Source organism: Acomys minous, assembly GCF_964271855.1.
Source record: "Acomys minous genome assembly, chromosome: 1".
In the NCBI taxonomy this organism is placed as follows: Eukaryota; Metazoa; Chordata; class Mammalia; order Rodentia; family Muridae; genus Acomys; species Acomys minous.
Genome location: NC_140483.1, coordinates 4,227,729 through 4,253,054, shown reverse-complemented (window position 1 = coordinate 4,253,054; position 25,326 = coordinate 4,227,729). Strand labels below are relative to the sequence as shown.

The 25,326-nt window shown below is 53.5% G+C and overlaps 1 protein-coding gene across 1 annotated transcript; it reads left to right on the top strand.

Annotated features, from left to right (window-relative positions):
* The first annotated feature begins 1,227 nt into the window (after nt 1-1,227).
* On the top strand, nt 1,228-24,830 carry PACC1 (proton activated chloride channel 1). The gene is made up of 8 exons (XM_084788667.1): nt 1,228-1,391; nt 3,633-3,729; nt 14,491-14,700; nt 16,121-16,272; nt 20,109-20,251; nt 21,671-21,815; nt 22,950-23,057; nt 24,381-24,830. Exons 1-8 carry the CDS (start codon nt 1,356-1,358, stop codon nt 24,540-24,542), a joined length of 1,053 nt encoding a protein of 350 aa, XP_084644793.1. The 5' UTR covers nt 1,228-1,355; the 3' UTR covers nt 24,543-24,830.
* The last annotated feature ends 496 nt before the right edge of the window (nt 24,831-25,326 follow it).

Here is a 25,326-nt window from a genome sequence, read left to right as displayed (position 1 = left end):
AGCTGCTGCTATTAAACACCTAGCGATATGAAACCTTCCAAGGAGGAGCACGTAACAGAGCAAACACTCCCAGAGCCCAGGGTGCTCTCACAGGGTTAGTGCCACTATGCTTGCCACAGAGAGGGGAAGGGGCCCAGGGGGTGTGAGTAGGTGGGGGGCGGGGCTGCCAAGCTGAAGCTGCAGCAGGCAAGAGCAGTGTTAGCTGAGTGACCGTAGGCCGTGAGCTGTGGTCCTCAAGCCCAGGCCGCATGGAAGACAACCCATGCCCCTCACATTAAGGGCTCGTGGCTCATGGCTTCTGTTGTGGTGGAACAGGTCTTTGGGTGTTTGCTGAACGCTGCCTTTGCCTCTTACAAGGTACTGTGAGACAAGCGACTGTGTTGGCAGCTGCTGCCGTGTTAGCGTAGAGGAGGGTTCAGGGTGTGGACGGCAAGATCTGTGGGTGAGGGGCAGAGCCGGACTTGCAAAGTGTGCAACTTGAGGGTGCAGGGACCTGTTGCAGAGCTGGCTTAGTGCTTCAGAGTAGCTGTTGCTCTTGCAGCTGGGGATCTGGGTTTGGTTCCCAGCACTACATGGGGCTGGGTGTGTCCGATGCCCTCCACGCGCACATGCAGCACACAGTTTTACATTCAGGCATGTGAACACACACACACACACACATCTTTAAAAAAGGAATAAAGGAAATTATATGAGTTGGAGCAAGCCGAGGCACAGTAACCGCCTATGAATTCGAGGCCAGCTTGAGCTACCAAGAGAGAGGGGCAGTCTCACCTCCCTGCTCCCTCAGAATTTTGTTAATCCGTTCACAGATGAAGTAACTTCTCGATCACCACTCTCTTCCTCGCCTTCTGATGCGGAGTATCCCCCATTACCTCAGTTTCCCAATCCGTAAAATAGTTAGGAAAATGTTCCTGTTGCAGGACCCTTGGAGGATCGAGACATAACTGCAGGGCGAGTTTGGTAACGCATAACGTCTCTTTGGACATTTATTCCCATTATAAACCACACGGACAAGTTTCCTCTTCCCATTACTGGGCGCCCCGACCCAGCTGACCTGGCCCCTGCGCCATGCTGCACTCAGGAACTCCATTTCTCCGCCTGCAACAAAGAGAGGAAGTGCGAGGAGGTTGAGCCCAGCAAGTTCTTCTCCCAGACTTGCCCGAACGCAGGACTACAACTCCCAGCGTTGCCTGCGCCGTCCCGGCGGCGGCAGGAGCTGCGCATGCGCGGAGCGCCGCCACGCCTGGTTTTTGGCTGTAGTCTGGAGCGGGTCTAACTTAGTGAAGCGGGCTCATCTCGGAGCTCGCGCCTCCGGTGGCGTCGCGGTCCTGAGTGAGCAACAACAGACCAGTGCCATGATCCGACAGGACCTCTCCACATCCTACCAGGAGGTGCGGACCGGGCGGCGCGGTGGGCAGGCGGGCAGGGCGCCGCGACCCCCGCGCAGGTGGATGATTGGCACTTCGTGGCATGCGGGCTCTGCAGCAGGTGGAGCTGCTGCGTGGTCCGGGCACGCGAGGGACGCAGGGACCCTGGCGTCCGGCTGTGGGGAACCCGCGTGGCCGGCCGGTCCTCGGTGGCTCCCCGCCGCCCCCACGGGTCCCGAGACCCCTGAAGCCCTTTGTCTGGCGCCCGAGCCTCCGGTTTCCCTTGCGGAGAGCCGTGCTCGTTCCGGGCCCCTTCAGCTCCTTCGGCGTGGGGCTGCCCCGGCCCTGCTCTGCCCTGGGTGTCTCTCTGCAGCGCCGCATCCCTGGCCGTCAGCCACCACGGTCTAGGTTTGCTCCAGGCCATGCAGCCGCCCCACACCGTTAGACCTCGTCCAACCGGAGCAGCCCAAACTTCTCAGCAGGTTTCCACAGCTCGGCTTGTCTCGTTGGCCATCTCCACCCACGGAGGCTCTGGCCACACTGGAAACTAACGCCCTCCAAACGAGTTGGCAGAGTGCTGAGCTCAGCGCCCGGCTAAGTTAGTGACCCCGAGTGAGTAGCAGGATGCTGTCAGCTCTTGCTTGTGGGGGAGTTTTGGAGTCCTAGCTTCAGAGGACCTCGGCTCAGCCACACATGGTTGGTAGCTCCCTACCTAGCAGAGCTTATGAAAGATAGTTTATTGAAATGCAGGCTGCTGTCCCGCTCGCAGAGCAGGCCACAAGCGGAATCAGGTGCCCCTTGGAGTCGTGCCCAAAGCCTCCCTCCCACTGCCTTCTTTAGGTTGAAGTCAAGAACACTGCCTAGAGATGGACCTGCGTCCTTCTTGCCTGCGTTGTTTTGAGAATGTACCTGACTCTGAGTTAGCTGTCTGCTGAGGTTCTGTTCTGGAAAGGAACATTCTGAGAAGTTTAGCCCGGGACTGGAAAAGGCTTGTGATGGTTGCCGCATGTCGGGAAGGGCTTGCCACCAGACCTGGGTCAGGATCACTTAGGCCAGGCTTGGCTCTGAGAATTTCCAGTCTTGCTGGGACCACCGTCACTCTTGAGACCTTTTTTTTTTTTTTTAACCTAAATCGTTTGGGATTAATTTGAAGGCTCTCTGAGGGCTGGGAGTGTTCATAGCTAAGTTAGTTCAGTATTTGCTTAGTGCTTATAATTCCAGCACTTAGGAGTTGGAGGCAATAGGGTCAGAAACTCAAGCTACAGTGAGTTTGCAGCCAGCCTGGGTTACGTGAACCCCTGTCTCAAGAGTGTGAAAACAGGACTTTGTGGCTATGATGACACTATGAGCCTGGGAACAACCCCTACAAACCAACCTCACCTGCCTTCATAAATAAAGGGATGGGAAGCTTAGCCTGATCTTTGCTTTCTCAGTGGCAAAATTTCCCCCATCTGACAGGTCAGGTGAGAGTGCTGATGAGTTGAGATTGTGTTGCCTGGTACCCTGCTGCTAATTAATGCCTGTTAGCTGGACATCTGCCACCTGTTCTGCCGTTTGCACCCACATCTGTGGGCTTTAGTGTCCATCAGAGCTCTGACACCAGTTTCGCTGTTCTGGTTTCTCTCTCAGCCGACTCTAAACCACATTTCCTCTTCCTCTGGGACGTAGTCAGACCATGGGCTTTGGAAAACAAGACCAAGGTGGCGTGACTCCTGTCTCATTAGCTGACTCTGTGGCTGTGGGGTGGTGTTTCTCAGAGGGAGATGTTGAAGTGTAACGCCAGTATTTGTCTGAAACTTGAAATAGAGTCATTTCAGGTGACGAGGTTATGCTGGGCCTGGAATCTAGCATGGTGAGTGTCCTTAAAGATGCGCCAACTCGGGGGTACATACTAAAGGGGTCCTCGTGAAGATGGAGGTAAAGGGTAGAGGTCAGATTCAGCTGCAAGCTGAGGATTCCGAGGCTAGCTAGCTGGCTATCACTAGAAGCTAAGAGACAGGCTGGAAACACAAGTTTCCTTTACAGCTCAGGGAGCCAGCCCTGCTGAAACCTTGACTGTAGTTTCCCAGCCTCAGGCTATGAGAGAAGACAGTGGAATTGCTCTCACACATCCTGTGTCATGTGGTCTCTGTGCATGCGTGACAGTTATGTGGATGGCAGCTTCTGCTTTTTTAGCCTCTAAAACGAAAGGCTGATCCAGCGGACGATCTGCTCCCAGCTGACCTGCTCCCAGCTGATCTGCTCACTCCCTTTCTTCTCCTTTAGCTCAGCGAAGAGTTGGACCAGGTCGTTGAGAACTCAGAGCAGGCCGACGCTCGAGACAAGGAGCTGGTCCAAGTCCAAGGTCCAGGTGTCTTGCCAGGTAAGTGGGTTTAGGGTACAGGAAACTGGCTGTGTGCTGCTGCAGCTGGAAGCCCAGTCCAGGCTCCGTGCCAGGCGGGGGCGGGGGGTGCCTCTTTTCTACCACGCTTGTACCCTGGTGTTGAGTCTCAAGGTCTGCCCCAGTTCCAAAGCTCTGCATATTTAATCAGCCTCCTGCTGCGTATGCCCGTTCAAGGTCTGCGTTCTTGATAGCAGGTTTGAAACAGTTCCCGAAGCCAGGCCATCCCTTCTCCTTGAGGAGCTGCTGGCCTGCGTGGCTCTGTCAGGCCTCTCAGTGCTGCTGCCTGGTGGGTGAGCTCACGTAGGCCTGGTTCCCTGCTTCAAGCTCAGGCTTTCCGTCCGTCCTTAGCCCGCCGGGCTCCTTGAACTAGGCGTATGTGTCCTGCACTCAGGAGGCAGAGGCAGGTGGATCTTAGTGAGTTCGAGGCCAGCCTGGTCTACAAACAGCCAGAGTTATTACACAGAGAAACTCTGTCTCGAAAAACCTAAAAGGAAAAGAAGAAAGAGGGCATCGGGTTCCCCGGAGCTGGAGTTGAGGTGGCTGTGAGCACCTGATGTGGATGCTGGGGACCGGAACTTGTGTCCTCTGTAAAAGCAGCAGGTGTTCTTCATCCATTGAGCCATCTTCAGTCAGCCCCCTTTTAACATTTAAATCATTAGGGTGTGTGTGTGTGTGTGTGTGTGTGTGTGTGTGTGTGTGTGTGTGTGTGTGTGTTGATATGTATGTGTGTGCATGAAGGCCATGAAAGTTCACGGAGACCAGACAACAGTGCTCCTTCGCCTTTCATGTGGGCTCCTGGAATTGAGCTCAGGTTGCCAGGCTTCCTTCCTCTCCTAGTTAATGCCTAATTGTTCCTAAGCACCCTGCTGATTTTTTTTTCTATAGTCTCTCTGCCCTCCAGTACTGTCCCTGTCCCCTGTGTCCCTGTGCCCTGCAGTATTGCTGCTGCGGAAGAGGCTTTGCTTGTCCCTCTACCGATATCTGACCTCCAGCTGTTTGCCTTAGCCTAGTCAGTGTGAGTGAGTGGACGGAGCCCCAGCCTGCTTCCAGCTCTTTGGGAGAGCTGGGCAGGTGTGTTCTGTCCTTTTGGTCCGTTTGTCTGTGTAGAAGAGGACATCCTGTGACTTAGCCCCACTACCTCGAGGAGACCTAGGAAGCAGGCAAAGCAGCTGTTCCCCACTGCTCTGCCATTTCAGGCTGGGCTATGCCACCCCCAACTATCACGTTTAATTCTCATAAGAATGCTGCACAGTGGTGTCTTCATTTTGTAGATGTGGCCTGCAGACTCGGGCACTCTGACGCCAGCTCCCCTGCTGAATTCTGTTGTTTTGTTTTGTTGTTAACATTTACTTATTTTGTGTGAGAGAGGGTGTGAGTAGGCATTGTGGAGGTTAGGCGACAGTTTGTGGGAGTCACATCTCCTCACCTCCTCCTGCTCTGTGGGCTCCAGGAATTGAACTCAGGCCGTGGGACTTGCAAGTGCCTTTGTCCACGAAGCCATCCTACTGGCCTGGCTTATTTTTAAATCGACACATAATTGTCCGCATTTGTGGGGTCCGCCTGTGGTATTTCAGTACACGTGTGCATTCGGTACATGTGATGATTCCGTCCTGGGAATTAGTGCATCACCTTATTTACCACACTCAGGTAAGACCATTAAAATCTCTTCTCACTATTTTGAAAGGTGTGGCACACCGCTGCCAACTGCTCTAGTCTACTGTGTCGTAAAGCCTGTGTTCCCGCCTCTCGTATCCCTCCCTGTGTCTGGCCCCCGCGCTTCTCCTCTGGTGAGGCCAGCCCTTTTACAGTCCCTGTGACTGAGCTCACTGGGCCTGTGTCTGTTCTTACATCCACCCACATCACAGATGAAAAAATTCAAACTTTCTTTTTAGATAAGGTCTTACGTAGTCCAGGCTGGTCTTGAACGCACTGAGGATGACTTGGAACCTTTTTTTGGAGGGCGGGAGATGGCCTTGAGACAGAGTTTCTCTGTGTAGCCTTGGCTGTCCTTGACTTTCTTTGTAGACCAAGCTGGCCTCGAACTCACAGCGATCCACCTGCCTCTGCCTCCCGAGTGCTGGGATCTCAGGCCTGGCTGACTTGGAACTTTTAATCCGGCCTTGACTGAGATTTGGTTGAAGGGTAGTCCGCATAGATATGGAATGTCTTCACCGTTGTCTTCTGAGTTGATGACACAGGTTTACTGCAGGTAAACCTCTGGCTTGCTGTCTTGCAATTGAGCTACTCCAAACTCTACTTTCCAACCATTTAGGATCAGCACTGGGGGCATCTTGCCTGTCATGGTCATTTTAAAATTTGTGAGCATCTAGACATGGTTTGCCACCACTGGGTCTCCTGGGCTACTGTAGACCCATGTCACTCCCATTCCTGCCTTGTGAGCTCACTGTGTAGGCAAGGCAGGCCAGCAAGCCTCCTGGGAGATGCCATACTGACCTTCCCAGCTCTGGGGTTACAAGGAAGATGTGCTAGACATGGCTGTTTTCTGTTTACAGCTCTAGGGGTTGAGCTGGGATCTCATGTCCTGGAGCTTTAGGTGGGCTCCAGCTCCTGGCTTTGTGAATACGGAATGCTCTGAGCCTTTGATAGACTGATCTTGTCTTTTCTGGAGGGTTCCAGCTCACCTGTAACTAACTCTGGGAGATCCAGCGCCCCCTCCTGGCCTCTGCAGGCATCTTCCCTACCACATAGGCCACACATCCACAAAAAATGAGTCTTAAATTTTGGAAGTTAATATTCTGTGACACAGTAATGGAGTATTCTGAATTTAGTCATGAATTTACCCCTCCCAGAGGGTTACCCTGTGTGTGTCCCTGACATAATTACCCTTGTGTCTCTGGCTGAACCGGCTCCATCGCTGTTTCTTACCAGGTTAGGCCAATGAGGATGGCTACTCCAGCTTTGCTTGTCGTGGAAGGATTTTTAAAATCTTCTTTATAAGCCCGGCGTGGCGGCTCATGCCTTTAATCCCAGCCCTCGGGAGGCAGAGGCAGGCGGATCGCTGTGAGTTCGAGGCCAGCGTGGTCTATAAAGCGAGTCCAGGACAGCCAAGGCTACACAGGGAGACCCTGTCTTGAAAAAACAAACAAACAAACAAACAAAACTTCTTTATGTCTGAGAAGTGGCCTCACTGAGGATGGTGTTCTTCGCTGGTGCTTCTCCCAGTGTGCATTCACCGTTGTGTTCTGTCGCTCTGCGCCCTGGCCTTCCTTCTGCTGGGGAATTGGTGAGTTAGCCTTTTCTTTTTCTTTTCTTTCTTTTTTAAAGTCTTTCTGGTTTTCAGTTTCTCTCTTCCTTTCTCTCCTTTCCCTTCATCTTTCTCCTCTCCATCTCTTCCTATTTCTTCCTTTTGTCTGTCCATCCATCCTTCTGTCTATCCACCTACTTTTCTGAGATATGATCTCTCTTCAGCCCAGGTCTTGTTATCCACACCTTGACCCCCACAGTGCTGAGATGGCAGGTTAGACCCCCCACTCAGTGCCGGGATGGCAGGTTAGACCCCCCACTCAGCGCCAGGATGGCAGGTTAGACCCCCACTCAGCGCCGGGGTGGCAGGTTAGACCCCCACTCAGCGCCGGGGTGGCAGGTTAGACCCCCACTAAGCATTGGGATGGCAGGTTAGACCCCCCACTCAGTGCCAGGGTGGCAGGTTAGACCCTCTGCTCTTGGCTCCAGGTCTCGCTGTCTGTGGCTCCAGGCAGCTTGCCTAAAGTGTGGACGAGGAGTTTCTTTGGAGTGATAGACGTTGAGCCTGTGCCCAGACCTTGCTCGGTGGATATAATTTAACAGTAGCACTCTGCGCCAGCCTTCATCCCCTTTCCTCTGTGATTTCTCCTGTGCAGACCTTTTCTTCCCTTGTACGTCTCTCCTCTACAGCTGGCTGGTTTCCACAGCCCTGACTTCTGGTCTAGAAACGCTTTCTGCTTGGTGTAGTCGGCTGCGGCTGCTTTAGCTGCGCTTCTCACTCACCCTGCATCTTCATCTCTCACCCTTGCCCTGGTTCTCTGTGTAGCCCTGGCTGTCCCGGAACTCACTCTGTAGAGCAGGCTGACCTCAGACTCACTGAGATCCCCCTGCCTCTGCCTCCTGAGTGCCGGGATGCTCGGCCCATCTCTCATCCTAACGACTGAGCCCTCAGAACACACTGCTTCTGTTTCCATGGAGGAACTGCTTGCCGCCTCTCGTCCTGCTTCCGTGATTGTTACTTGGAATTCCTTCCCTTGTGTTAACAGTAAGTTCCTGGAGAATTACTGTGCCCCTTGTGGTGTTATTTCCGTGCTTCTGGTGTCCCACATGGTGTCCATACATGCATACAGCACACCAATAAAATACACGTCCGCCTGCCCGCTCTCCGTGGCACTGCTGTGTGCACAGGCTGACTCTTTTAATTCCACAGCTGAGAGAGATCACGAGGGACTTGTTTCTAGGTATCTAACTCCACCAGTTTCTGCAAATAGATACATTTCAGTTTTCTTTCTGTGTGTGTGTTCACGTGTGAGCATGTATCTGTATGTGCACATGCGTGTGTTGTGGAGGCCAGCCTTGAGTTTATCCAGCCTAGGAATGGTGACAACACATGTAAACTGGGTCTCTCCTCCTCAGACCTGTCTGGAAACACCTCAGCATTAAAGTTTGCTTCCTAGGTGATTCTAAACGTAGTAGATTGACAACACAGACCTTCACCATGAGGTAGGGGGACGGCTCAGCAGCTGAGAACGTTCTTCAGCTGCCGGACGGGATGTGCGCAGTGCCGAGCTGTCTGCGGAGAGTTTGAACTCCGTTGAATTTTGGTCTGGCTGACCTGTCCGTGATGAAGCTGTGCACTGAGGCTGATCCTTCTGGGTCCTCTTCTTCCTCAGGTGTGGTAGTGTTGTTTTGTGGACTTGATATGAGGTGTGGTGAACTTACAGTCACTGTATCTTCTGGGTGAACCGATCTTCTGGTCACTGTGTGGCAGCCTTCTTTGTCTTACAATTCTTGCCTTGAAGTCTCTGTTGTTTAATGCAGATCCGGCCATCCCTTAGGCTTTGCCGTTGTTCAGGGTTCTGTTTGGCTAGCAAGCCGTTTTCCATTCTTTTTTTTTTTTTTTTTTTTTAATTATATATGAGTGCTTTTATCTGCAGGAGAGCCATCAGATCACATTATAGATGGTTGTGAGCCACCATGTGGTTGCTGGGAATTGAACTCAGGACCTCTGGAAGAGCAGGCTGTGCCCTTAACCATTGAGCCATTTCTCCAGCCCTCATTTTCCATTCCTTTGCTTTAATCCTGTATGTCTTTATGTGTCAACTCAGTTTCTTTTGGGCAATATATTATATAATATAAATATATTTATATAACTTGTGTATATTACATATAATCTATTATATATTATTCTAAAATATATTTTAAACTTTAAAGGGTTATTTATTTTATGTGTATGAACGTATGCCGTGGGAGTGCCTGCGAGTTACAGACAGTTGTGAGGCACCGTGTGGGTGCTGGTCCTCAGGCCCTCAGCGAGAGCAACAACTGCTCTTAGCTGCCGAGCCGTCTCTCCAGCCGCAGCAGTGTGTTCCTGTTTCCCTCCCTCACCGCACCCGCCTTACCTCCTGTCCATTTAGATCAGCGTTAGACTACAGGCTGAGGACTTATTCCCAGCGTTCTGTGGGGGGGATCTTCCTGCTGTTCCCAGCATCCTTTGCTCTCTTTCTGTGTTGGCTGTTGCAGTTTGGTAGCTTCTCACTGTACCAGTAAAGTCGGTGCCTTTTAAGTTTCTGCTCTTGCAGTTGGATTTATCCTTCTTGTAGCTATAGGGCTTTATGCTTTTAAGTCTTGATTGTTGTTTGGCTGTGGGAAGTGACAAGAAGGCAGTTAGCACGTTCCTTCTGGGTGGCCTGGCGGCCTGATCTATAGAGAAGTAGTGGGGAGGAGCCACCTGGTGTGAACGGCACCTGTCAGTAGCTCAGAACAGAGCAGAGCAGGGAGGAAAGGCGGGGGCAACAGCACCCTCCCTGTGCTCCTCATGCTTTGAGGTGAGCCGTGCTACTCTGTCGAGTTCTCCACACACACAGTAGACTGCAACCTTTGAGACTTGAGAGCCAAATAAATCCTCCTGGAGGCTGTTTGCTTAGGTCACTGTCACAGTGACACAAAGCTGGCACCAGAGGCCACCTTGAGCTTCTGTGAGGGCAGCCTGTGGACATGGCTGCTTCAGTTTTTTGTCATAGAAGGCGCCTTTCTTTCATCTCCCTTCTTGAAGGTTATACCACATTGTTGGGTATAAATTCTTGGCTCCAGGGTTTCTGCTGAGGGTCTGCTGCTGGTGTAAAGAGGGTGCCCCGTGTGACATGCCGTGCTGTAGATCTCTCCCAGTCACGTGTGCACTGTGACATGCCGTGCTGTAGATCTCTCCTAGTCACGTGTGCACTGTGACATGCCGTGCTGTAGATCTCTCCCAGTCACGTGTGCACTGTGACATGCCGTGCTGTAGATCTCTCCTAGTCACGTGTGCACTGTGACATGCCGTGCTGTAGATCTCTCCCAGTCACGTGTGCACTGTGACATGCCGTGCTGTAGATCTCTCCTAGTCACGTGTGCACTGTGACATGCCGTGCTGTAGATCTCTCCTAGTCACGTGTGCACTGTGACAGGCCGTGGTGTAGATCTCTCCCAGTCACGTGTGCACTGTGACATGCCGTGCTGTAGATCTCTCCTGGTCACGTGTGCACTGTGACATGCTATGGTGCAGATCTTTCCTAATCGTGTCTGTTTGGACCCCTAACCCTCCGTACATTAGTGTCCACATCTTTCCCAAGGTTAGGCACGTTTTCTCTCCCATTTCACTGGATAGGTTTCTGATCCCTAATGTTTTTCACCTAGCCGTCAAAGTATTCCAGAAACGTTAAGGAAGATGAGCCAGCCTAATCCTTTCCCGCTGGGCCCTCTCATTGGCGTCATCCGTGTTCACACCCTGCATCGTCTTTCTGTGGCACGGGGCCACATTTTAAATCCTTTAGCAGGCATTCATCTCTGTGAGTTTCTTTGGCACATTCTTTTTAAGCGCCATGTGACCTTGAGTTTTCATCATTTTTGTTTCATTGTTGTGTACAGTGGACCAGATATTTCTACCGTTTACCTGATGGCCTCAGTAGTAATTGGCCTTCTCTTGAAAATGCCTCTCAGTCTGTTGGTTTGTTTGTGCTGCTGGCTTTGGTTGCAGCTGGGCAGCGCAGTGGCCTCTCAGCTTCCTTCGCTTGCTCTGATGAGTTTGGGGCACACAGAGGACTTGGCTAATCTGAGCCTCCGGCACCAGGGGATTTTTAGGGAGGATACTCTCCTCATTTATTTTCTTTCTTACATCTTTACAACTGAAAGATGTAAAACCTGAGCGAAAGCATGAGCTGACGTGGATTCTAACTGCCCAGAACCTTGGATGCGTACAGCTCCCCAAGCCTCACCTGGGAAGGAAACGGTGATGTCTGTGGTGCAGGATTCGCAGAGACTATTCCAGCGAGCACACAGTGGAACGTGGACGCTGCAGAGCCACAGCCTGTTAGCTAGGAACAATCTATGCTGGAAATGAAGAGAGGTGGGGATGCATATATATATATATATATATTATATATATATAAAAACTCTGTATGAGCATTTTTGCCTGTATATATGTATGTGAACTACACGTATACCTTGTGCCTGTGGCGTCGGAAGAGGGTGTTGGATTTCCTGGAACTGGAGTTACAGATGATTGTGAGCCACCGTGTTGGGAATTGAACCAGGGTCCTCTGTAAGGGCAGCCAGTGCTCTTGACTGCTGAGCCATCTCTCCAGCTCCTTATGTCTAGTCATTTTTGATTGGACACTAGTGTATTAGGCATATTCCTCTAGGTGAACAGAACCAACAGAGCGCTCGCGAGTGTGTGTGCGTGTGTGTGTGTGTGTGCGTGTGTGTGCGCGCGCGCGCATGCACATGTCTGTTGTATTATGATTATTAATATTTATTATTAATTCATATGATTATTAGATGTAGTAGTTATTATTTAACCCACTATTATAGAGATAAATGGACACAGAATCTTGTTAGGTTTTAGTTTTGTTTTATTTTTCAAGACAGGTTTCTCTGTGTAGCCCTGGCTGTCCTTGATTCACTTTGTAGACCAGGCTGGCCTCGAACTCATAGAGATCCACCTGCCTCTGCCACGCGAGTGTTGGGATTAAAGGCGTGGGCACCATGTCGGGCTCCTGTTAGATTTTTAATAAGCCTTAATACACCTGGGAATGGGCAGATATTAACCCCCTAAGCATCACCCTGTTATCTCCCAGCAGCACATGCCATTCAGAGCTCCCATAAGTACTTGCACATGCTGCATTTGGGCTGCTTCTCTCCATCATGCCAGTCCTCAGAGCGAGCTCCCCACGGCCATGCGCTTCTTGCTCATGCTAACCCCTGGGGACCTGCTGCTCCTCCTCCTTTCCTCTTTTCTTTGCATCTCTCTCTCCCATGATCCTTCGGCCCTCCCAGTCTTAGCTCCGCCTCCTTCTCGGCTGCCCAGCCCAGGTATAGGCAATTTTATTGGCCTATCAGTGATATTTTGGGAGGCAAGGTTACACAGCATCACTTGGCGTATGTGAGCATTTTTTCATAGAGCAGTAAAGATCTCAGGAGACAGCAATGAACAGTTGAATACACGGCAGTCAATATCAACCGCAACATGTCTGTGTGCGCTCATGTGTTTCTCTGTCTCTTTCTGTGTGTGCCTGTGTGTGTGTGTGTTTGTGTGTAGGATATTTGCTAAACTGGCTTACATGATAAAGTCCAGCACTGGCTGTCAGCAGCATGTGGAGAGGCAGAGAGCCTGGTGACTGCTCAGTGCCCCCTGGTGACTGCTCAGTGCCCCCTGGTGACTGCTCAGTGCACCCTGGTGACAGGAGGCCTGGGAGCTTCCTGGAAAGCGGCTGGTGACAGAGCCTGGAGTTTCCGCCTGGGAAGGTGGGGTTAGGTGTTAGCAGAGGTTGGCAGAGCTCACACTGGAGCAGCCACTCTGCTGCTTTCCCTCAGGGCACTTTCCTGTGTCAGCAGAGGCTGCTCACTTTGACAGCGGCTCCTCCCTCCTCAGCTAATCCCTTCTGGAGAGCCCAGTCTCAGAGGCTTGTGTCCCCTGGGCGGACGACAGCACAGTGAGGATTCTAGCCCTTGCAGTGGTCCTCTGAAGAACTTTTTATCTCAGCAGGTGAGCACAGCAAGGCCTGAGTCCTAACTGCCTTGCACCGCAGCAGACGGAATCACCCATTTCTCTTCATAGTTCAGATGTTTCCCCCACGCCTTGGAATCTCGACTGAGCATGTCAGTTATTTACAGAATTAGAGATCGCACCTATTTTCAGGACTTCCTCTCCGCTTTCACCCTTCACCCTGAGTTGGGATGAACCTTCAGGCAAAAAATAAGTCATTTGGGGCTGGAGAGATGGCTCAGCAGTTAAGAGCACTGACAGCTCTTCCAGAGGTCCTGAGTTCAGTTCCCCGCTCACAACCATCTGTAATGGGATCTGATTTTCTCTTCTAGTATATATGAAGACAGATCGATGATGATGATGATGATATTAATAATAATGTGTGAAGACAGATCGATGATGATGATATTAATGTGTGACGACAGATCAATAATAATTATAACAACAACAACATCAATAAAGTTAGACACTCGCATCTCACAGGCCTTCTCTCCAGAGGCAGATTCCCTCCCCACTGTCTGCCTGTGTTTGCCCATTAAATGTCTTCACTAAATTTCAAGTACATTGTTCTGATCCCATGGTTGTCACCTGAGGCAGGTGGTTGACCACACTGCTTGGTGCCTGTTGACAGCCACAGCCACAGTGGCATCCGGGCTTTTTCTCAGGGAACTGTGGTTTGAGCTGGGGAGCAGGAGCACCATGGGCGGGCAAACCAGGTTGCGTAACAACCGCCATTTTGGGTGGCTCTTACAGGAACCCCCCAGTCTGGTGCCTGGTGTCTGTGGTCAAGGTTGCCGCAGCTCCGGTGTCTAGTGTGTGCTCTCCTCAGCTTTGAGAAAGCTGCCTTCCCGCCGCCCTCATGGCCTGGGCTCTGCCTCAGCTAAAGCCCCTTCCTCAGTATCCCATTTACACTAATCCATCTTCACCACCACCCCCCCCTTCCAAATTCACTCACACTGGGGGTTAACGCATATGGTACTTTTCTCATTCCTGTGACAAAATACCCAGCAGGGAGCAACTTAAGGAAGGCTTGAGAGGGTGTGGTCCATCATACCAGATGCTGCAGCAGGAGCGGCCATTGCTGGTCATGTGTCATCCGAGGGAGGGAGGGGGCGCTCAGCATGGACACCCCCATCATATTAGCCATCAAGGGAAGGAAGGCTTCCCCTGGAAGGCGGGGTGGAGTTGTGTATGAACAGTTCTTCAAAACAGGCCCGTGAGTGGCAGATGTGAGTGAGCGGCTCCAGGATTGAAAGATGAGAGCGTTGTTAAGTGGGGGTTGGGTGGGGGGGCCAGGGGAGCATGTGGGCCTGACTGGTAGAGACTGACTGTCCCTGCAGACAGCAAACGTGGCGATGTTGGTGTGTTGGCTGGGGCGGGGGGAGGGGGACAGGGCGGAGAGATGGAGTTGATGATGTTTCTTGGTACCCTTTGTGATGAGGGTTGGAAGGTGAGGGCCTGGAGGCGGCAGCCCATCGCTAGCTGCTTTGGTGACCCTGAGGTCCCGTTGGCAGGTGTGGACAGTGAGTCTGCCTCCAGCAGCATCCGCTTCAGCAAGGCCTGCCTGAAGAACGTCTTCTCCGTCCTGCTCATCCTCATCTACCTGCTGCTCATGGCTGTGGCCGTCTTCCTGGTGTACCAGACCATCACAGACTTCCGGGAGAAGCTCAAGCACCCTGTCATGTCTGTGTCTTACAAGGAGGTGGATCGCTACGATGCTCCAGGTAGGGCGCCCGCCCCGCTCTGGCCTTCCGGGGTCGGCAAGCACTGCCTCCCTGAGCCCCCGTTGTGTTCCCAGCACAGGCAGACAGCAGGACAGGGGTTAGTTGTAGACAGACATGCATCTGAGAGCCAGCGCCGGGCCCTGGATCCCCCGGGGTGGGCAGGGAGGGTAGCACCAGAGCCAGGCTTTGTTAGGCATGAGGTGGACAGCCAGTGTTTGTGGGAGGAGGAGCCGAGGCGGCCAGGGTGTGTGTAGGGAGACACTGGGCCTCTTTGGAGAGAGGAGAGAGCACTCTGCCTGGACCTGAAGGCCGGGGATGAAGCATGGTATATTAGTTGCTTTTCTATTGCTGTGACCAAGGCAGCTTACGGAAGAAAGCATTTAATTGGCTTACAGTTTCAGAGGGGGTAGAGTCCATGATAGTGGAGCAAAGGCCTGGTAGCAGGCCCAGCTGGAGGGAAAGCAGGCAGCAGAAGGTGCACTGGGAACAGCAGCAGCCTTTTGAAACCTCAAGCCTGCCCCCAGTGACACTCCTCCTCCAACAAGGCCACACCTCTTAACCCTTCCCAAACAGCTCCACCAACTGGGGTCGGAGTATATGACTTATGAGCCTATGTGGCCATTGTCCTTTAGAGTGCCACAGGCAGTGAGAGTCAAGGCTGGAGTAGGCCTTAGGAAGGTGACGGGATGTGGAGGCGAGTGAACAGCCAGCCATTCAGGTAGGGCCTAGCCTCGAGGGGCTCCAGGCTGCTCTGGGTACCTTTCTCCCTCTGCTGGGATGACTGATGCCTGAGCATCGCTGCCTGCCAGAGTGGGAGAGCCGCCTGGCACCATACGCTGGCACTGGAGAAGGAATATGGGCTCAAGCCTTGCCCACCATGAGTGTGCCACCTGCTGTGACCCTGAGTGACACCCAGGACATCCTGCGCACAGGCTAGAGCCAGAGTCGGGAGTTCATCCTGCCAGGGCTCCCACACAGTAGTCACCCTACAGCCTGGCCTGGTTATTCTCTTGTTGCCCTGGCTTAGCCGCGTCTGCTTCAGCCTCTCTGTGGGGCTTTGCTGTGGTGTTGGCTCGCATCCCTCAGCCCCGCCTCAGTGCCCTGTGTTGTTGTCAGTGTCTCCTGGGAGCCAGAGCCGGAGCGAGCAGGGCGCTCTATGTGGTGTGTGTTTGTGGACCACCTGGCAGAGCCTAAGAATGAGCCCTGGGAGCCCAGAGCCTTGGCAGCACCGGGCAGGCGGGGCCTGTGAGGCACCACTGTGTCGTGAGGGAGGTGTCAGAGGTGGTGACTCCCTCCGCTGGAGTCGGACCATGCCTGTGCCCTGCCCCCTTTCCTACGATCTTCTTGGTCCTTTCCCAAGGAGGTAAGTGTGAGATCGTGTCGAGTGCTCTGACACTTGCCAACTTCTGTTTGTTTCCAGGGATTGCCCTGTACCCTGGTCAGGCTCAGCTGCTCAGCTGCAAGCATCACTATGAGGTCATTCCACCTCTTACCAGCCCTGGCCAGCCAGGAGACAGGAACTGCACCACGCAGAGGATCAATTACACCCACCCCTTCTCCAATCACACCATGGTAATGCCTGTTTCCCTGGGTCCTATGCTCTGTTAGCCACTCTCACCCTAAAGGTCCTAGCCTCCCTTCGCCCGTATTCTCATGGGTCCTTGCTCTGTGGCGGATGAGAGGCATGTGCATGTGCTGCAAGGGCTGATGGCCCTCAGGTCTTCTTGCCCTGAGATGGGAGGTTAGCAGGGCTGAAGGTTGGTTGGTCTGCTTGCTCCTGATCAGTGTCACTGAAAATACCAATGTCCAGGAATCCATTCTTTTTGAGAAATTTGCCAATGTGAAGATGGTGCTCTAGTCTGGTGTGAACACCACACAGCTCAGCTGGTGAACCCCACACAGGACACCTAAGGGTTCCCGGGCAGGGATACGGCTTTGCGTTCTTGTGTCGGGACTGAAGGGGGCACATGAGAACATCCTGTCAACACAGAAGCTCCCTGGGCGCAGGACGTTGCCCACCGTGGCGGTTTCAGTGAGAATGGCCCCCATTTTGAATCCTTGAATGCTTGGTCCCCAGTTAATGGAACCATTTGGGAAGGGTTAGAAGGGTGTGGCCTTGTTGGAGGAAGTGTGTCACTGGGGGTGGGCTTTGAGGCCCAGTGGCGTGCTGCCCCCTCCCCCATGCCTGTGGATCAGGATGTAAGCTCTCAGCTCTTTCTCCAGCACCTTGCCTGCTTAGGGCACCGCCATGCTCCTTGCCGTGATAACGGACTAACCCTGTGAGGCTGTAGGCCAGCCCCAGTGAAATGCTTTACTTTATTGCTTGGTCATGGTGTCTCTTCACCATGGACAGTGACTGAGACACCGACTGTGGTGGTAGAGAGGGCCAACGTTGCAGCTGTGCCTCTGGGCAAGGTGACGGTGAGGGTGGCTCAGAGGGTCTTGGGGGAGAATGTGAGATGTGGCTAGGGACAGAAGCAAAGGACAGCGGGTGTGTCCTGCTGTGGGGACGGTCTTGCCCCTTTGGGTGAGAGGAGCCTCTGTAGTTAAAGATGAAAGAATTGCACCGAGACCAGTCAACCCTTTCCTGGGCCACGTGTAAGGCCTGATGAAATGATTTCTACTCCTTGCAAAACAAGGTAGGACAGGCCGTGAAGACAGCCTCACACGGAGAGGCTGCACAGTTAGAGCAGGAGGCTGGAGGAGCCAGTGGGAGGTGCAGATTACTGACTGGAACTGGATGATGGGGCCGGCCAGTCAGAGAAGGCTTATAACCCAGGCAGGACTGCCGGGTGGTGCCAGCTTCTGGCCCTCAGCTCAGCGTGATCGAGTGACTGAGTTTGGAACAGGGCTGACTGCTGTGACTTGAGGGCTTTGTCCTTCCTGGTTGCAGAGCTGCTGGGCAAGGTGTTTCTCTGGATGCCAGGCCTCAACGGCAGCCTCTGTGCAGACTGAGGGAAGGCCCTCTGCTCAGGCGTGGAGACAGGGCTGTGCTCGGGTCATCACTGCTGCAGGGATCTCCTCAGGGGAACACCTGGCCTACGGTGGGAGAGCGCTCCCATGGGTGGCCTTCGTGCAAGGGGGAGCGAGCGCTAGGCAAGCACATGTAAGCACTGGGGAGATGCCCACCCCCGGGCCGCCCCGAGAACGGACAGTTGGCGGTCCCCGGGCTTCTCCGTGAAGCCAGCAGAGGACCTCGAGGGAAGCATCGGAGTCCTGTCAGGAGGCCACAGCCAGGGAAGCGGCAGCCGGATTCCGGACTCCCGGCCGGCTCTCCTTGTCCCTCTGAGAGGCACAGTGGCAGTGGGGTGCAGCTGTGCCCATCCTGGGAGCCCCTCCCCCTCCCCCTGTTGACTGGCATGTTTCCCAGGAGGCAGCTGCTGTAGTGGCTCATAGTTTAAACATAAAGCCTGTGAAATGAGGGATGCTGTCACGGGGAGGAAGTTAGGTGCATTCACTCCCTCTGGTTCTGAGGGGACGGCTAATGCTCTTCAGCTCCTTCCAGCCACAAGCTGTGAACCTCGAAGAAATTTCCTCATCTTCCTGGTCAACTGCTCCCTGAGCAAAAACTAGCGAGTAATGACGTAATGAGACTGGTGAGGGAGTGTGCACCCAGCATCCCGGGCACTTGGGAGGCTGAGGCATGAGGTTCTTGCTCAAACCCGGGAGTTGAGCTTGGGCAGCGCAGTGAGACTCCACCTCAGAAAATGAAACAAGGGAAGATGGACACACCAGAGTATCCACAGCTGCTTGGCAATGCCTGGTGACAGCCAGCCAGGGCCTGCAGCTCTGCTGTAGTGAGCAGGATGTCCTTCCTGCCGCTCTCTGGGGAACTCTGGTTGCCTTGGCCTCACCCACAGACGGATCTGAATTGCTGGAAGCCGTGGTGGCTACATCAGAACTGGATGTTGGAAACTGCCCTTGAGATCTGCACCTGTTTTTTTTGTTTTGTTTTGTTTTGTTTTTGTTTTCAGCCTGCTTCCAGCTTAAGTCTTTTTTGGACTGGGCCTGAGTTGGCAGGCTGGGAGGTGGCCTGTTCCCACCCAGCCCTTCCTACCACCCTTTGCAGTGAGATGTTAATGTGTAGACTCTGGATGGCTGAGCCCTTTGAGTGCTGTGACAGTGACTCCTGTTGAGGGTCCTGTCCAGGCACACTATAAATCTTCAGGCTTTTGTAGAGTTCCTGGTTTCTTGTGCTTTGGATTTCTGGTGGTTTGTCTGTAGCCAGTGCTTTGCTTTTGTACAGCCAGGGCCGCTGCCTTTCCAGTCTGCAGGGTCAGTGTCTCTTTTCCCAGTGTTCAGGTCATCCCGCCCCCTCAGGGGAAGCTGAGGCCGTCTCTGGGGCTCCTCTAGCTCCCAGCTGACGAAGTGTGTTAAGCTGAGCTGGGGCTCAGCTCCTGTGTGCACATTTCCCTTCCTGACGGAGCCGCCCTTGGAGGCCAAGGCAGCCTCTCTCTGGGAGTGGCCTGACTGGCAGGCAGGCTCACGTGGGGACTGTTGCTTCGTGGGATTGCCCAGCAGTGTCCCCTGTGCTGTTGTCCTGTCCACATGGTCATGGTCAGCTTTTGAGCACATGTCCTGGAAAGGTGAGGGTGAGGGAAGGTGAGAGAAGGTGAGGGTGAGGGAAGGTGAGGGTGAGGGAAGGTGAGGGAAGGTGAAGGTGACATTCTCACGGTACCCCATCAGTTCAGTTCTGTCTCACTGAAACACCCTGAGTTTAGTTGGACATTACAAGCTCGCTTTAAAGTAGGTTTAGAAGCGAGGAGACATAGCGAAACAACTAGGACTCTGAAGGAATAATGTGGGAGCTTCTGGCCCAGGCCAGAGTCACCTGACACAGCAGGTGATGCCACAGGCAGCAGTCCTGGCTCAGGGACAGACCAGTGTGTTTGTGGGCTGCATTCAGGCCAGGAGCAGTGTAGGGATGTAGGGAGGCAGGAAGGAGGCAGGGCTGGGCGCCGGGTGCCTACGATGCCACATAAAAACTAAAGCCAGGCATCTGCAGTATGTACATGTAAGATTTAAACTCACGACAGGGACACACTGGGGAATGTTGAAGTGCTGGCATACCTTAGCGAGCCAGCCAGAAGGTGTACAGAAGACGACAGGCTTCCTTCACTGTATCGACTCATAGTTGACTGGGACACACCAACACACAGCGGGCAAAAGCCAGCATCCTTACCTAAAAGGTAGATGGCCTGTGAAAAGGGACATGTGTCATACTCAGCTGGGCTCTGGCTCTGCTGAGAGGTCTCCATGGCCGGCTTGCAGCCCTAGGCAGGAGGCTGCCGGGTGACCTGCTGTGTGTTTGCCAGGCAGTGCTTGTGGCTGATGCCTCTGTGGGCCTGTGTGAGGGTTGGGAGCACGCAGCCTCCAGCACTGAGGCTCTGGCTTTTGTCTCCCCGCAGCAGTCCGCCCTCATCGTCCAGGGGCCCCAGGAAGTGAAGAAGCGGGAGCTGGTGTTCCTCCAGTTCCGCCTGAACCAGAGCGATGAGGACTTCAGTGCCATTGACTATCTCCTCTTCTCCTCCTTCCGGGAGTTCATGCAAAGGTGGCTGCTCAGAGTTCCCGGGGCCTCACCGTGCCCTGCCTCGCGCATGGCCACGTGGAAATGGAGGGGTGAGGGCAGGGAAGGGGAGCAGAGCTGGCCCAGCAAGGCAGTGCCCTCAGATCCCAGTGCCCATTGCACTGACTGCAGCTAAGCAGGCGTGCCTCTGCACCCGGGCTGCTGAGGAGCAGAGGCGCTGCTTCCACATGGCCCGTGGGCCTTCTTGCCTGCAGAACACTGCCTGCTGACACCTCCTATTGGCTCCCAACACCGGACCGCATTGCAGTGCCATCTCCAGGGCCTAAAACACTTGGTGGAATAGGAGCTTTCCTGCCTGCCCCTGCCTAGTCTTGCTGAGCAGAAGGCTCCATTTTTGTGGTGTAGGTAGATACATCACAGTGGCAGTGAGGTGACAGTCCAGCTGAAGAGAAAGTGACACACTACTGCCTCTGCTTTCTCTCCACCCGGGACCTCCTTGCCAGCACCTTCCCTGCTGATAGCCAGTCTGTCATTTCCCTCCTGGAAGCTGTCAGAGGCGCGTCACCCTGGGCTGCTTTAGTCAGGTCCCCAGCCCGGCACTGCTGCTTTGGTGTGTTTATTCTTTAACAGGTTCACACATGTATATAATGCATGAGCGAGGGTGGGACTGCAGTGGTTACACCATTGAAGGAAATGACAGCCTCTCTGCCATCAGCCAATGATGGCTAATGGTCCCCAGGATGAAGTGTTGATAGGCAGCTCTGCAGTGACGTCAGAGAGGTCTTGTTGCATATGACGTCATCTTCTGGGTCTTGCATTCCTCCTGTCCCCTCTTCTGCAATGCTCGATGTCCCCTGACCCTTCAGGTGGGTCGTGTCACAGCTGTCCCTTTTAGGGCCAAGCACTGGCTTTGAGCAGGATGTTACTGTAGCCCAGGCTATGCCACCTCAGCCCCCCAGGTGCAGGGCTGACAGGCGTGCACCTCTGCGGAGCTCTGGCCTGCGGTTTGCACTTGCACGTAGCTGCTTTGCTCTGGCTGCACGTACAGCTCCCATGGCATGCTCTTCCCGAGTGAGGCCGAGCTCACCGAGAAGTACGGCAGGCCACGCTTCAGGGATCATGTGGGTGACTAAGCTGCAGGAAGGGACGCTGTGGGAAAGTGGAGGGTGTGTGCCCACAGTGGAGGTGGGGGCTGGGGGCAGGAGTCATGCCGCTGCCCTCCCACTGGTGGAACTGTCTGGAAGCAAAATGGAGGTGTGGACGTGGACGGGCTGGGCTTTGCTCTTGGTGCTTGCTGAGGGAGCAGGGAGTCCACAGCACCCTGACTGTACCAGAAAAGGTTAGCAGCATGAGACGGGACTAGAGTTTGCTTTGGCCACATTGGGCTCCAGCTGTCAGGCCTGGATTAACCTGGACCTCCCTTCCTCCTCTCTCTCCTCCAAGCCCAGACAAGGCGGGCTTCATGCAGGCCTGTGAGAGCGCCTACTCCAGCTGGAAGTTCTCCGGAGGCTTCCGCACCTGGGTCAAGATGTCACTGGTGAAGACCAAAGAGGAGGACGGGCGAGAAGCTGTTGAGTTCCGCCAAGAGGTAATGGCGCTGCTTCCTTGACACAGGTGATCTCTACACTTGAGTCTGGGGTGGATGGAGACCTCGAGGGGGAGGGGCTGTCAGGTGGGACCCAAGGACAAGGAGACCCTTAGTAGCCCCTGTGAAGGCTTCCTGCACCCGAGGCATTCCAGCAGTACACCGTTCTCCACAGAACCATCCCTGTGCCTCATAGAAGCACAGCGTTTCCTAACGCTGCCGGGGATTGTTGCAGATGAGGGGACACCGGGTGCAGCGAGGGGTGTGATGACCTGTTAGGATGCAGGAGAGCATGAGCTCATCAGAAAGCTTTTGGTTTCCTGGCTGCAGCCAGAAAGAATGCTGGGCGTTGAGGCAGGAGGATTGCTGGGCATCTATTCCTGTGATCTGGGAAGACGGAAAAGGCAGAGCTGCGGGGATGGAAAGGGATGTGGCGTGCTTCCCTGGGAATGCTGCCATGTCATAGCAGGCCTCCAGAGCGTCCACTGCTCTCCCTGTGCATGTGGGGTCCAGCCACGGGGACAGGATTTTTCCTGTCTAGGTGGTAACCACCCCTGAAAACAAGACTACGACAACTGCCCGGCCCCACAAAGGCTTGAGGTGTCCTTGGTCACCTCACTCATTGGCAGCTCTGCAAAGAATGTCAGAATCACCTTCCTGTAGCCAGTGCGAGTGTCAGGTGGCCCTGTGCCACTGCAGCCTGTCTTCTGTCCATTGGGTGCCGCAGCTCTATCACAGCTGACTGGCTGATTGTATCGTGACTGCTTACTGTTTATAGAGTTGCCAGTGAGGAGTGGAGGCTGCGCTTTGTCCCTGAGTTCTAGCTTGGCCTTTCATTGTGTTGGATGCCTTCTGTAGTGGACTGAGTGTGGCTCACGTGTGAGTCCAGACACCCGATGGCAGAGTTCGGTGACAGTTCAAGCTACTTAGGCATCGTGGTCCTTTTTATCTCTAAGAACTGAGGCAGCCGCAGCGAAGTCCTGGCTCTTGTACCAGTTAAAAGGTCTCATACATGAGGCTGGACTTTCCCTCCAGAAGATGCTGCTAGGAGAGCCGAGGCCGAGCCCCTGCCGGCTCTTGTTCCCGGGCCCAGGCAAAGGAAGGCCCAGAGTGGTAACTCTTCTGTTCTGCACCCAGACCAGCGTGGTTAATTACGTTGACCAGAGGCCTGCCGCTGACAAGAGCACTCAGTTATTCTTTGTGGTCTTCGAGTGGAAAGATCCCTTCATCCAGAAGGTCCAGGATGTAAGTACTGCTAAGAGTGGCCTTCCTCATATTAGCCCAGGGCGCCTCAAGGTGACCACGGCAGTAGGGAAGAGATTCTAAATCTCAGACACGGGCACTTCAGATCCCAGGATCGAGTCTACGGTGTGGACATATTTTCTGCCACCCATGACCCTGAAGATTGGCCTAGGCTTTGCGTGAGGGGTGGGTGAAGGCTTGAAGCTTACTAACACGACTAGGGTGAAAGGGAACGATTTGTGGCTGTGTGTGCTCTGGTTTTCTTTAACATGAGCCATCTGTCATGAGAGGCTGCTCATGGGCCAGGTAGGCAGGCAGAGGTGATGTGAATTACAACGTGGTGAGGGGGTGCCTTTGGCGGGCCCGTGCCAGGTGTGCCCCTGAGTAATGCACCATGCTACAGACCTGGTGCGAAGGAGGGTTATTGGGGAGTGGAGGGAAGTGAGATCCCGGGGAAGAGGTAGAGGCGGGCAAGTGGACATGCAGACAGACAGACCGACAGGAGCAGGAGCATGAGGGCAGGGCACTCTGAACAGAGACAGCTGCGGTCAGGGGTGGGCCTTTTATCCAGCACTCACACACCTATCGTACCCGGCAGCAGGTTATGACATAAGCAGTTGCCAGGTTCCTGCAGGCATGACAGCAGGATTGCGCGTAGGCTAACAGGAGGTGTGGCCATTGTGCCTATGTGAACGTGGACTCATCCTGCCTCAGACCACCCCACCGAACCAGGCTTACAAGTGGGTTGTTGCTGTTGTTGTTTCTCTTTAACCACACGGGGATTTCAAATGTGGGAACTCTGCCTAAGGGAGTAGACTCCGTGGGAGTCTAGCACACACAAGGCCTGCAGTCCATCTGTGAGCACCGCAGAGAGATAAGAGTGTTGAAACAAGGACTGCGCTCGTGCCTTAGAGCATTAGCAGACAGTAAAGAGCCGTCGGAGCTCTGTGGGATAAACAACTCTGTTGAAGGAAAAGTGTTTTGGCTGAGTGGATGAGGAAGGGAGGAGTTGGGAGGATTAGGAAGTCTAGATAGGACAACGTCCCAGCAGGGGAAGGAGACAGCTCAAAGCCTAGGTAGTGATGACAAAGAGACACCTGGCTCTCTCACCTGCCCGAGTGCGAGCCTGTGGGCCCATGTGTGCGTGTATGTCTGTGTGTATGCAGGTGTATGTGTGCATGTGTGTGTGTCTGTGTGTGTGTATGGCTTGGGCAGCTGGGAACAGTTAAGTCTGAGCAGAAGCCTTGTCTTTCTGTTGGCTCCACAATCTGAGACAGTGTGTCAAGGTTGATGCCAACCAACGACCTCGCTTTTGTCTGTCCCCAGATAATCACGGCCAACCCTTGGAACACCATAGCCCTACTCTGTGGGGCTTTCCTGGCGTTATTTAAAGCAGCAGAGTTTGCCAAACTAAGTGTGAAATGGATGATCAAAATCAGGAAGCGATACCTCAAAAGAAGAGGCCAGGCGACAAACCATATAAGCTGAGGTCCCCGAGCCCAGCGCTCCTGACTGCCGGAGCCTCACACTCGCGTTGACGAGCCACCAGCAATCCTGAACTCACTTGAAAGGCTGTTGCAGCCTGCCACACTGGGTGGGCAAAGCTGGCCCAGGAAGAGGCTGTTCTGAGCCCAGAGGGAAACACCCAGGAAATAACCCGACACTTATTTAAGTACTTAAATTATTAATGGATTATTTAGAGAACTGCATAGTGCCTTGGAGAGGCTTGCAGAAGGCGGCTTCTTCCTGTTTGTTCATTAAATAGTGATGTTCCAGGTTAAGGCTCCTCCTTTACCTTAGTGGTTGGTTAGTTGGTTTGTTTTTCAAGTGGACTGATACGCGCTGTATACAAAATTCTTTTATGCCATCTACTGTTACTTAACAAGAACTTGTCAGAGCCTAGATCAGGCTTTTCTTAAGTGTAGCCTTAGTGGAACCTCTGCATAGATTAGGCCTGCCTCTGCCTTCCCACTGCTGGGAGTAAAAGCCTCCACAGCCACCCCAAGCCTTACCTGAGACTTTAGAGGCTCTAGAAACCAGTGACTACATTTCTGATGCACTAGAAGCTCTAGCACAGGTGTATACAGTAGGTACCTACTTAGTGTATTTGATTTCATTAACAGGTAAATAAAGTTGGGCTAATACAAAAGGAACACAAAAGGAATGAGTGTGAATACCCAGTAACCCGACAGGCACCAATACTGGACTCACTGGTGCTAGGACCACCAAACCCAAAAGGTAGCATGAGACTGGACTCACTGCTTGAAGGCTC

Excerpts from the sequence above, each read along its gene's own strand:
- PACC1 (XM_084788667.1), top strand. The coding sequence starts at position 1,356 with ATGATCCGACAGGACCTCTCCACATCCTACCAGGAG. Across the intron at positions 1,392-3,632 it reads TCTCCACATCCTACCAGGAG|CTCAGCGAAGAGTTGGACCA; the intron begins GTGCGGACCGGG and ends CTTCTCCTTTAG. Across the intron at positions 3,730-14,490 it reads AGGTCCAGGTGTCTTGCCAG|GTGTGGACAGTGAGTCTGCC; the intron begins GTAAGTGGGTTT and ends TCCCGTTGGCAG.